General features: G+C 42.5%; 1 protein-coding gene across 3 annotated transcripts in view; it reads left to right on the forward strand.

Annotated features, from left to right (window-relative positions):
• Positions 1-13,533, forward strand: part of LOC119399743 (neuropathy target esterase sws) — a 210,073-nt gene that overhangs the window by 109,951 nt on the left and 86,589 nt on the right. For all 3 annotated transcript variants that reach the window (XM_049417014.1, XM_049417015.1, XM_049417013.1), the window contains exons 24-25: positions 6,186-6,304; positions 11,352-11,508. In XM_049417014.1, the coding sequence (XP_049272971.1) occupies positions 6,186-6,304; positions 11,352-11,508 (276 nt within the window). The remainder of the gene's footprint in view (positions 1-6,185; positions 6,305-11,351; positions 11,509-13,533) is intronic.

Genomic DNA, 13,533 nt, shown 5'->3' on the forward strand with positions numbered 1-13,533 from the left:
ATATACACACCAATAATTTTTTTACATAAGTTCAGATAACTTAAAAACAAAGACGTACGTGACCTGTATCTACAGCAGGAAAGCAAGAAATGTTATTGTTTATGATGTCGCAAAGGAGCCAACAGTTGAACCTAGCCGTGCAATTGTCCTTGTTCCCGCACGGTTTGCAAAACATCGTCTCTCCTTTTATTCTGTAGCATGGTGAGTCAAGTGTCCCCTGTCGGATCAACACACACTCCTGGGTCTCCTTTTTTAGGCATGGCTGGGAAGGGCAGAGCAGGAGCAGATAGCCAGACCGCTAAAAGACCAGAATGGAGGGATGTCTTGTAGTGGCCGGGTCGAACCGTGTAGGGACGATTTCTGCCCTATTGGTGAACTTTTTAAATTACAAAAATCCGCATGCACACCACATTTTTCTTTCTTCCTTCGCTTTCTGCGGCTTCGCATTCGCCAACCACTCGCGCTATGTTAGCCTGGCGGCGTATGCTGGCCGGCGCATCTCATTTCACTGCTGCTAGCAGTTGTTTCTGGGAAGTTGGCTTAACTAGAGAACCAGGTTCCCCATAGTTCCGAACAGTCAACGTTGCCCGGTAACATGAATCAACAGCCTCAAACAGCACTTGAAAGTGAAACTTGAGGCTAAATAGTGTTCATATAGGTCCGGATTTTGAAAATAGGCACTTATAGACACTCATAGGCATTTAGGCACAAACTCCAAAAGTAAGCATTTATAGGTACTATATAAGAACGCTATAAAAGCCCCTTTTTAACCTCTAATTCATGCTCATATATCAAAATATGGAGATAGGAGTGCAAGGAACAAAATAGGCATTTTGCTATTCGCACAGCTCTACTTAGTAGCCTTTGTTGCAATTGATAAGACTGCCAGCAAGCATAGTACCCTAACTACTTCTGAACATGGAAACAATGCATCAGTTTGCCTGAAATCCAGCCTCTAGTGATGACGTATTAAACAACTAGTACATAAAGTAAGGTCAACAGTTTCATCAGCTGTGTAAAGTGTTGTAAACATTCAGTTGAGCATGATGTCATGCACGCAAGGCAAACATGAACAGAGCTCACTTGATAACCGGAAACACTCACTTCACAACTTCACAACACTCAGGCAGATGAGAGCAAAACTTTTTACTGCTTGTTGCTTCAACACAGCTATGAAACTGGAGACTACATCACTTTCAATGCTAGGCATGCAGGAAGAAAGTGCATGTCAGGCTGTCACTCATCCTGCCGAGCTATTGCAAATGCCTCAGATTACTTCCAATATAGTTCAAATGTTGCCAGTATGCTTAGATTTAGGCACACATTAAAAGGCCCCAGGTTGAAAAAGTCTCCTTTTACGGCATGCTTCATAATCATGTTTTGGTTTTGACATATAACACTGCAGAATTAAAATTTTTTTAAGCATAGACAATCCATAATAATTGAGCTTTATTCAACTGATGCATTGTTTCCATGTTCAGAAGTAGTTAGGGTACTATGCTTGCTGGCAGTCTTATCAATTGCAACAAAGGCTACTAAGTAGAGCTGTGCGAATAGCAAAATTTTGGGCGCAAAGCGAATTCGAATATTTTTCTAATATTTCTTGAATATTTTTCTAATACTTCCAAGCAAAATTAGAGAAAAAAAAGTTGCAGAGGATCCCTAAGCATATTGTTATGAGATAGCAACATGAAAGTGTTTCTTTTGGCTAGGTTGGTGAAGCACTGGTGGGGTGGTGTTCCCTAGTTGTCTTATCAAGAATGAGGCAATGCAGAGGCCAAATTGTATTTAGTATTTACATGACTTGCTGCAACCAGAGTCCTTCAATGCTTCTCTGGTCACGAAACTCTGGCCACAGTTTCATACAGGGACAGAGGCTGCTGCTAGGGTCGCTGCGATCAACGCGGGGGCATTTGAGCGCGCTCGCTGCGCTCGATTGAATGTTGTGCCGGTTCGAGGCAATGGTTTATTTTGCCCCAAACTGCAATAATTCAACTGCCACTCATACTTCACCTGACATACAATGTGGTTGTTGCATACGCGTGTAAAAAACTTACTTTTGCACATCTTTTCTTTGAAATATCAAGGCTGCGATGGATCCAGTTGTGCCGACGCAGCAATATCTGCATATGTTGTTCGAGCGAGGTTCCTTACCTCAGGCAGTGGAGCACGAGAGTATTTATTCAGGCACGGGATATTTACTTATACTTGTGACACTACACGAGCCTTACCCACCCACCAACTCGGTCGCAAACTGAAGTCTCGCAGTGGGAGTTGAGCCGTGGGAGTTTGACACGGCCACATTACAAAAAAGAAAAGCTCCACATTCCTGTGTTTGCAGATTATAAAAGCTAACCTCACTGCACTGCAGCCTACCTCAGAGCTCCGGCAACACTTGAAATCAGGAGTGACGAAGATTTCTCAAGGTAACGTCCATGTGCCGCGTAAATACCCACTGATCTCTAGGACATATAACCTAGCCTGAACTCAGAGTTTGTAACCACGTTTTGTCCATTTTATACGAGCAACATTAACAACTTCATGTTACACGGACGTTGCACGAGCGAAAGTGTCGCACGCTTTACATTGTGCAGCGTCGCAAGGGCACTTGGGTATCTGCAATCTTTGTGCTGGTGGCACTTTCACAACTCACAACGTGTGTTACTTTGACTGCCTTGACGGATTACGTCTGCACTGCGTGATGCAACGATTTTCTTAATGAAGACTGCACAAGGGAGACTTGATTAACTGAAACGGAACAGTGTTTCACTAATTTAGAAAAAATAAACACGTGCATTCACATGCAGAGCTCTGTCGCACTTTCCAATTATTCAGAATGTGAAAAACGTAAAACAGCGGAAAACACCAAAATACATGTCAAGCTGAGGAAACACTAATGGCCACTGCGTCCGTACTTCACTACAATTGCTTATTTCAGTGCAAATGTTTGAGAACATCAGACTGTCGAGACACTAATTTAGCGTAAACAAAGGAAGAATGCTACGATTGAAAGAGAAGTGTAGAAAAACTTTTATTGGAAATACCTCAGAAAACAGAAAGCTATGAGCAACGTTTTCCTAGCATAGGAAAACTCTCTGCAAGGCCAGTACATGAAGGGAGCAAGTATTATAAAAAACAAAGCAAACTGTGAAGTACAGTATAAAAATAAAAACAGTTGTTTAGTTGACATTCAGTCAACAAAAATAAAAAAACGCGTTTTTAACAATGGCAAACTAGGAAACAATGCAAAACACTTAATAAGCTGGAAAGAACCTGAAAAAACTAGCAAGCTGCGAAAGAAACAGTGCTGGCCTGCAGCTTTGCCTTCTTGCATTGCAAAGACACATTTTCTCCATTCACTATGCAGTCGTCCATTCGAATAACGTCGGTGGCATCGAAATGTTTCTCGCACTTTCTAACGTGTTCAGAATTGAAGATAAGTCCGCCAACTTGCTGTCGGGGTATTGCACATTTCTATTCATCCCTCTCATCGCCGTCCCTCGGCAAACTAAGCGACACCTTTCTGCTCGTACCTCTGTAGCCGGAACGACAACCCGGTACACAGCAAGTCTTGGGCATCGTCACTCACGTGCACCATCAGTGTCCTCGCACGCATTTCTCACACCTGTCAGTCTCACAAATTTAGAAAAACGAGGAAAACTGAACGCCAATGCCGCCGGATTCCTCGGGCCCCTAGCTCTCCCTACGCAGCGAAGCTCTCCTCAATGCCCCCCGCTCGCTCCTAGCGCCACTGTGCGGCAGGTGCGGCGACATAGTAAGCTCCCCCCATAGCGTTACGGAGGAGTTTCAGGACCAGAAAAGCATTGAAGGACTCTGGTGCAACTGATGTGGTGTCAACAACAGTTTACGACGGAAAGGAAAATGCACTATTTCGTCAACCTCTCCTCCAACTTCTGTGGAGGCCCAACTGATCTGACGGAGAAGGGCGCGCTCCCTTAGAGTCCAGAGTTTCTAATCTGCCCCATATTCGGTGTATAGAACATTTGAAATTTCGGACGCTGAAATCTTCGGCGTCCGATTTTTCGGTCTTTCTGCCCAAATTTCAGGTCTGATGTGGCATTAATTAAAGCCCCCACCTCTGCCGCGTCTATCATCTCGTAGGTTTGATCCAGTGCTTTCGTGAGTCGGTCCGTTTGTGGCCGTAGCAGAGTCCAAAAGGCCGTTTTGCTGTGTTATGGGGTGAAGCATATCGAAAATTTGAAGGGGCCACTGTCATGGTGCAATGCGGCCGGTGTGGCGACGTCTCGATGGATAAGCGCCAGAAATGCATGGCTGACAACTCTTCTGATAAGCATCTTCAGCCAACTGCTCAGTAGTGCATGGCCTAGCACAGTGGTATGCGTATAAACCAAATGCGCCGTAAAGACTCGTTTGACTTCATGAACGTAGGTAGCTAGCCATCGTTGCGCCCGTGTGCATTCAGGAACGGAGTGGGCATCACGAACACTTTCATGACAAATACGTGCGTACGGTACAGCAAGCGACTCGGCAGTGACCGCATCAGCTTAGTTGGCGATGTGCTGCACACAACTATGAATGATCGGCTTCACGCGGCAAGAAATTCTGCGTATCGACGAAGATTCAGTGATGCGGTTGTGCATCGTTTACGTGTGCACACGCATAAGGGAAAGTTGGACAAGTTGTCCGCTCTTCTGTCACAGTCTGTGTTCCGTGTCATCGTTTCGAAACGCTCCATGCAAGAGAGCCGTAATCTATTCCGTGCTTTGATGGTATCAGCGGCGCTCATCACGGACGCAAATTTGAAATCGGCGGTTGGCGTGTAGTTCGCGGGGTTTGTGGTAAGTACCGAATGTATTCACGAGAGCCTGGGCACACACCAAAATGCCTGATAAATGTACTGGGAGGCATTAAAGTTATTTTTGACGTGGCTGTAGTGATTTGACTGCTTGAGTGGAATAAAACAGCATGAATTTGTTGTTTCGGACGATCTCACGGTTCCTGGGGAGTCCGAAAAATTGGACATTGACTGTATTTATCTTCTGGAAGTTTGAATGCTTCGAATAGCAAACACTATTAGAAAAATATTCAAAAGTTCGTATATTAGTGCACCCCTACTACTAAACCTTTCAAAGCGAAAGCTGCCACTAAATTCAAGTCTTTCCTAGAAAATAAACTGAGAACTAATAATAATAAACTAATAAGTGCTGCCAGATTAAGTGACAGGACTCGGACCCTCCACAATGAAAATATGACTATTTGTAGCGGCGGAATAGGGCACACATATGGCACCCACAATTATTTGTTAACTGGTGGTGAACCTAGAATCTGTGGATAGCATTTTCATAAAAAAACGTCTAAAACAAACAAAAACACACACTATATATGTATATATATGAATGAATAAATAAATAAAATAAATAAATAAATAAATAAATAAATGAAAGCACTTTATGCACTTTATAGGAATGTAATTTTTCCGTGGAAAAATTATTATAATTAGCAGCTTGTTTGCTAGATTTGGCCTTAACACCAAGTTATTACCATCGTCATACACCGGTTTGAAATAATACATTATTATTAGTGTAAAACTCTTTTGTCGTTCATTATTGAGAATAAGATGGACTGGTGATGTAGGAAATAAAAGCAAGCCATGTTTTCTCTGCGATTTCACACTGGAATCTTGTCGCCAGTGTGGTGTCACAAATTTTAATATATACGTATTCTCATTCTTTTGGCTGTTTTGACGCCAAAATAGTTATCAAAGTTTACCAGGTTGAGTCTCTGGCTGCTTTAATGTGCTATGTAGCTGTTTTTTTTTTACCATCCATTATTCATTTTTTCATTGTTTATGGGCTGCAAAGCCTTCACTCACTATAAGTGTGGCTGTTTTGCTATTGCTGAACTTTCAATTTTCTATAAAGCTTAATAATCCTCTTTAGTGTGCATTAATCTTTACCAGATGTTTAGTTTTGAGAGGGCTAGTGAAAGAAAACAAGCACTAACTGTCCTTGAAGAAAGAGGCAAGGCAGCCCTTGTATTTTTTTGTGTAACGGCCCCTTTAAATTAGCACTGCTAATGTTCCTCTAAACATGCACCAATCTCTCTACAAACTATTTTACTGCAATTTTAGTTGCTAATACTGTTGATAATGTTGTACTTCAGTTTTGCTATTGGAATATGGTCTGTCCTGATGTCATGCACAGACGGAGGTGTACAAGAGGGTTCAAGAAGGAACTGTGAATGTACACTCGGACTTCGCACGTCTGGCACGATTCCTCACTGGCACATCAATTGGCCTTGTACTCGGAGGTGGGGGAGCCAGGTAGGGCTAAAAGATCATGTGTTGCATGCACATACCTTTTAAGCAGTGTTGGTGGTAACACGTTAGAATTAACAGCATTAACGGTAGCACGTCACTTTTTTTGGTAACTTAGTAATGTATGCATTACCATTTCGGAACTGTAGGTAATGTTAAAGGTTCCTAACGTATACTCTGAGAACTCTAATGTCGTTAATTTCACAATCGTAAGTTTAGAGGAGAAAATCAAGGTTAAGTTCAATTTTTAAATTTCGCTCCAAAATCTCCACGCGTGACATCACAGATTTGAAAGTGTCCATCTTAAAAACACAGCGCTAATTTAAACATGGACAGAAGAAACAGCAAACGAGGACGGGCGTTGGGATATGGCGAAGTGTATTTGCTATATTTTGGCAACATTGGCTCAACAAAATTTCCTGAAACATAGTATGTTAAGTCTATGGCTCCCTCAGTGGTCAATGTGCTTCATTCCATGGTGGCTGCATTCTCGATGGAGGCGAAAATGTTTGATGCCCGTGTACTTAGATTTAGGTGCACATTAAAGAACCTCAGGTGGTCGGAATTTCCGGAGCCCTCCACTGCGGCAACTCTCATGATCATATTGTGGTTTTGGGGCGTAAAACCCCAGGTATTATTAATGTTCTTCAGTGTTACTGATTTGGAACTGCGTGGGTCCTAGTAGACGCCGTCAATATCTATGATGTTACTGCGTTTGGTGCGGGAATTTCAAGGTGGCGTCACCACGCGCATTTTCTTTTTGTGTGTTTTCTTGCTTGCCAAGTGTCTTCTCGCGGCAAGCGTGGTGATATTGGAATTACGGATGAGCAATTTACTAATATGAGATAAAACATTTTTAATTATTTTTTCTCTTAAGTGTCCTTTTAACAATTTTTGGTAATGTGAGCTGTCGGTTAACTTTTTATTACAATTATCCCTGCCACCCCCTTTTCCAGAAGAAAAAAAAAAGCATACAGCATCGAAGTGATGTTGCAAATAAATAAAACATACTGATGCTCTCCACAACCATTATTGTGGCTTGCAAGCATGCCAGAAAACAACCATTCGGAAAGATTGGTGCTGCCAGTCGCGCATTCAGTAATGCGCTTATGTATTGAGACAAAATATCTATGTAAGCGCATACAAACCTCTTACAGCAGTGATGGCACCCCTCCATATTCGAAAACCTGACAATGTACATATTACTGTCTGTGCACTCGGTGCACAGCGACCTGCCTGAGCTCCAGCACAACAAAGAACTACTTCTTCGGGAATGCCTTCTCGACATCATTGCCAACTGAATATGAGGAACTGTCTCGGTAACTTTCGGTGCTGCATGGCTTTGCGCTGAGTGGGCTGAAAGAAAACTTTCCATGCATTCACCAGCTCTTCCTGCAAGTGCATACAGAAGTACCTTCTAGTGCATCTATTGAGCTCCTATTTAGTGTAGGTGTGGACGTATTCACTGAGAGGTGAGGCAAGCTATCTGATGGCAGCTTTCAAATGCAGCTGTTGCTTAAATTCATGAAGTTTTAGTTATTAGAAAGTTGCCCCTGCAGTACTTTGGCGTAACTGTTTTACAGCTCATAACACTGTTATGATAGTTATACAACACTGCTATACAGCTCTCAAAATGTTATGGTCACAACAGCAACTGATTTTGGTGCCGTTGTCATCTGCTACCGCCACCGGTGTCCGTCATAGCTATCGTGCACAATGGGAAAAAAAAGCAAGGTTCAAGTCAGAATTGAATCCAGGCAGTCTGTGTGGCAGTTAAGCGTTTTACCACAGAGCAACACAGGTGCTTTAAACTTCGTTGGAAAACGACCCAAACTAGCGTTGCATTGTGTGAGGAGTCACAATAACAGATGAGTCACGATTGCATAGCAGAAGCGTACAATTGCACCATGTGAATTGCATAAAGAGTGAGTGGTTTGAATCTGCTCACCCATTACAAAGGGCTCGGCCATAATTCGTCATCCTGCCCCGCCACGGTGGTCTAGTGGTTATGGCGCTCGACTGCTGGCCCGAAGGTCGCGGGATCGAATCTCGGCCGCGGCGGCTGCATTTTCGATGGAGGCGAGAATGTTTGAGGCCCGTGTACTTAGATTTAGGTGCACATTAAAGAACCCCAGGTGGTCGAAATTTCCGGAGCCCTCCACTACAGCGTCTCTCATAATCATATCGTGGTTTTGGGACGTTAAACCCTAGATATTATTATTATAATTCGTCATCCTGAGCCACATCATCAACAAAGTGTGTAGCTACGTAGGTGCACACATTGCCTTACATACGCATAGTGGACACTTCGTTTCATCACAAAATGATAATGAATTATGACGTAGGGGGTACTTCGCAACTGTACTTGCACTAGGCATCGCAAGAGAGTTTACAACAGCATCCAAGGCCGCTCCTCCAGCTTATGTTGTGACTGTGCTGCGTGTTCCACCCACGCCTGTCATTTTTTAAAATAAATTTGCTTCTTTCTATTTGCTACTACGGCTACGTATTGGTTATCGAATTCCTGAGCGAGCAAGGCTGACCTTGAACACCTTCACATAAGCACTCACAGTTGTTGCAGTAATTATACAGGTTAAAATAACAACAAAAAAAGTGCATTGCGCGTTTGAAGGAAAAAAAAAGTGCTCAAGATCACAAGGCATGCGTGACGTACCTTCTTTCCCCCCGTGCCATCCCTCCCTGCTTAGCTTCTGGCATGTTCGTCTGGATGAGAGAAGAGAGGAAGCAATTACAGCATGCGACAAATGCTTGTGACTGCACTCTTACTTGACGGATTCTAAAAATTTTTACCGCGGTCGATTCATGAGGCAATAAGCTCCTTTAGTGAAGCCATTCCGTCGCTACTTGGAAGAGTGTTGCAGGGCACCTTTAAGCAAGAACGTCAGAAATATCTCAATTCATTGCCAAATAGTAGAGCTGTGCGAATAGCAAAATTTTGGGTGCTAAGCGAATTCAAATATTGGAGCGTGAGTGCGAATCGAATCGAATATTTTTCTAATAGTTCGAAGCGAAATTCCAGTTAAAAAGGATTCCTAAGCATATTCTTATGAGATAGCAACATGAAAGTGTTTCTTTTCGCTAGGTTGATGAAGCACTGGAGGAGTGGTGTTTCATAGTTTTCTTATCAAGAATGAGGCAATGTAGAGGCCGAATTCAATTTATGTACAGGATTTGGTGCAACCAAAGTGTTGCCGACAACACTTTACACATGATAGGCAAAGATGCCATTTCCTCAGCCTCTCCTCCTCTTTCAACTTCTGTGGAAGCCCAACTGATGTGGCGGACAAGGGGGTGCTCCCTTCAAGTCCGGAGTTCCAAATCTGCCTCGTAAACATCGATATATGAGAACATCTGAAATTTTGGATGCTAAAAAGCTTCGTCTTCCGATTTTTCGGACTTCCTGCCCAAATTTCAGGTCCAAAACAGCAATTATTGAGCCCCCACCTCTGCCACATCTTTCATCTCCATGTTGGAACCAGCGTTTTCTTGAGTTGATACATTTGCGACCGTAGCAGACCTTGAAAGGCAGCTTTGCCGCAATAACGGGTGTGATGAGGTGAAGCATATTGAAAATCTAGGGACCACTTCCAATCGGACGTTGACTGTGTCTTGGCAAAATTCGACCGTAACGGAGCTTGAAAGGCAGCTTTGCCGCAATACCGGGGTGTGATGAGGTGAAACATATTGAAAATCTAGGGACCACCTCCAATCGGACGTTGACTGTCTCTTGGCAAAATTTGACCGTAACAGAGCTTGAAAGGCAGCTTTGCCGCAATATGAGGGTGTAATGAGGTGAAGCATATTGAAAATCTGAAGGGGTTCAATCGGACGTTGACTGTATTTGTTTTTGGGAAGTTCGAATAGTAAAATTCCAGTGCAAATTGAATCGAATAGCAAACACTATTAGAAAAATATTCGAAATTTCGAATATTCGCACACCCCTACCAAATAGCAATAGGAGAAGTGAGTGTCAGAAAAAAAAAAACATAGGTACTGAAGGTGAGCCCTGGCTTCAAAAGAAAAATGTCTGTGTTCTGTCATAGGTCAGCTGGCCATGCCTCAGCTAAATGGCCTTTTGGTAGGGGTGTGCGAATAACGAAATTTCATCTCGAATCGAATTCGAATCCAATAGTGCCGAATAGTAGTGACCAGAAATATCGAATAGAAAAGATTTTATTGAAAATTGAAAGAAAAAACAAAGAAATGAAATCTGCTCATGTCCTTGAGCACATAACTTGGTGAGTGACTGCTACCAAAGAACTACAAATGGTCATGCAGAAACACAAGCTGTTCCTTATGACCTGGCTTCAGGCTCTCTCGCCGTAATGTTATGGTGTTTATTGGTCATCTGACGACGGTAATGTTGTGCTTCATTGTCATGAGTACTCAGGGCCTAAAAATCAAGCGCATGAGTACTCGGGGCCTAAAAATCTTCAAGCGCGCTCGTTCACAGCAGCGTTTTAACTGCGCGCCAGAATAATAGGAGTTTCTGAACAAGTGGTGCGGCACGGCAGTGGCAAGCGCACAGCATGAAAAAATTTTCACATGTGAAGCCAGTTAATCACCAAGGGTTTCGCGGTCCAAACTCTGGGCGTTTTATGGCACTTGCGGCATACGCGACCCAACTACACAAGAAGTCCGTGCCTTCGTTTCGGAACCGAAGTTGTGAAGGGCTTGACAGTTTTCTCATGTGTTTTTTTACATATGGAAATGACATAATCTCCTTTAAATGAACATGCCCTCACTTTTGAACCAGGATATCAGTGGAAGTCTTAACGAAAGGACTACTGTAATGACGTTAGCGTTAGTTTTAGCCACCTCACCCTAACCAATTTGCACCATTGGCCTTTGTCATGTTTTAGATAGTCGTCCTGTTGAATTATTCCGAACTTCGAATACTAGCTATTCAAAAGTCGAATCGAATTATTCGGTTAGGTATTATTCGATTCGAATTCGGAGCTCAAATATTCACACACCCCTACCTTTTGGTGCTGCCCACAGGACTTATTTGTTTCATTTATGTTTTGTCTAGGGGCTGTGCACATGTAGGCATGATTCGGGCCATCTACGAGGCAGGTATTCCCATCGACATGGTTGGTGGTGTAAGCATTGGTGCATTGGTTGGTGCCCTCTGGTGCCAAGAAGTAAATGTCACCACGCTCGTCCAAAAGGGCCGTCACTGGTCAAAGGTTTGTGAGCAGTTTTCCTTTATTGTGTGCGTGACGCCATGTGTGCTTCCTGTTTGTTGCCTTTGCTCTGCTATGGTTGTTGCTGATCACATAAGAAGGATCCATGCTTATCGTTGTCTAAATATAAAATTTTCTAATAGTTCAAAGGAAAATAACCTCTGATATCTGTCTGGTGACAGGCTGTTGCAAAGATGTTTTTGGTTTTGATTTAATGTTGGACTGCACTGCCCAGGCAATTTTGGGGGGACAAAAGGCATGAGTCATATTTGGGCGAGGACTGTAATACATATTCCGAATTGAGTGCCACCAAGACACACTGCTGCTGTTGGAGTCACCACACGAGGTGTCCATCATCTTTTACCTCCGTCTAGTTGTTATGCTATTTGTTACCACCATTTGTGTTTGGACATACAAGAGAACCAGCCACATTTGAATCATCCAACAAAGAGTAGTCGAATCCTGGCAGTGGTGGCTGCATTTTGATGGAGGTGAAATGCTTGAGGCCCATTTACTTAGATTTAGGTACACGTTGAAGAACACCAGATAGTAAAAATTTCCAGAGCCCATCACTATAGCGTGCCTCATAATCATATTGAGGTTTGGGACGTAAAACCCCAAGAAATATTATTATTATCACCCGCAGGGACCTCTGCATCACGAAAGTCTCCTGCCCTGCTTACTTTCTTTTGTAGACCAGCGTGTGTTTTTTTTTTCTACTTCAGTTTGTGTTATATTTGTATGCCTAGCGGTTTGTATCCCCTAACTTTGCAATGCAACACTAAGAACCCTCTAATAGCTTATTTGCTTATTTTTCTGTTAACCCTAAAAATAGGAAAAGCAGGGTCTTTTGTGCAAGCTTTCTATCTTCATTCCTGGCATAGAAGTGTGTTCATAAAATGGCAATAGACAATTACTTAAATAAATTGAATTGAATTGAGATTACTATGTTCACAACAATAAATGCATGAGGTTGCCTTAGCTTCTATGTTTAAAAAATGTTTCATCCTAGTTGTAATTATTCTAAACATTGATGAGTGGTTTCTTGAAAGCCATATTTCCAAAATTGTTAAAAATTAAAATAAGACCTAGATACTAGCATGCTGTGCATCCATCATCCCCGTGGATGTGAATGCAGAATTTAGCTGAGATTAAGTTGAATTAAAGTAGCTGCTGCGCTAGCCCGTATGTTATGGTGCTTGGCTGCTGACCCGAAAGACGAGTCTTCGATCCTGGATGCTGTAGCCGCATTTCGATGGAGGCAAAATGCTAGTGGCCCATTTACTTTGTGATGTCAGTGTAGATTAAGAACCCCAAGTGATCAAAATATAAGAACTTTAGTTGATAAGCAGTAAAAATGGTCTAATAAGTTCTAAACATGTTCTTCATAATAGGAGATTGTCAATTTACATAGAATTTAGCCACAATGCAGACGATTTGCTGGAAACTTCAGAATTTCCATATTGCTGAGGTACTACCCTTATAACCTTTATGAGCTTCCTTTGTCAGGTAGGCATTCTTTGCTGCACTGTCATAGTAATATTCTGCTTGAGCTGGCTTCTTTCTTTTTTTATTTTATTTATTTATTTATTTTTTGTGGGAGAGCCTTGTGGGATCCTTACGAGGGGTGGCATTCTGTAAAAGTCAACTAAGTAGATTCTTACAAGCACTGTTGTGAAACGTCCCTCTTACATCTGCTCAGACGCAGTCTCCACAGTACTTGTGGCTACACCGCTGTTAACGAGCAGCTATTCATGCAATGTGCACTATAAAGTGCTGTGTGCACATCAGTGGCACACTGCCTATGCCGGTTGTTTCAAGAAATGTGTTCGAAAATACTAAAAAATCAGGGAAATGCAATATTTTGTTCGATGCCTTCACAGTTACTACTTCTGTAGCCACAGGCATCTTAAGATGGCTAAAGACATCATTTGAGACAGTAATTAAGAAAGTTCAATTAACTTTTAAATTAGCGGAGTTAGGCATTTATGTCAAATGGGAGAATTGAACCCCTTCATGCGAAGAACC

This window comes from Rhipicephalus sanguineus, chromosome 1 (assembly GCF_013339695.2).
Source record: "Rhipicephalus sanguineus isolate Rsan-2018 chromosome 1, BIME_Rsan_1.4, whole genome shotgun sequence".
In the NCBI taxonomy this organism is placed as follows: domain Eukaryota; kingdom Metazoa; phylum Arthropoda; class Arachnida; order Ixodida; family Ixodidae; genus Rhipicephalus; species Rhipicephalus sanguineus.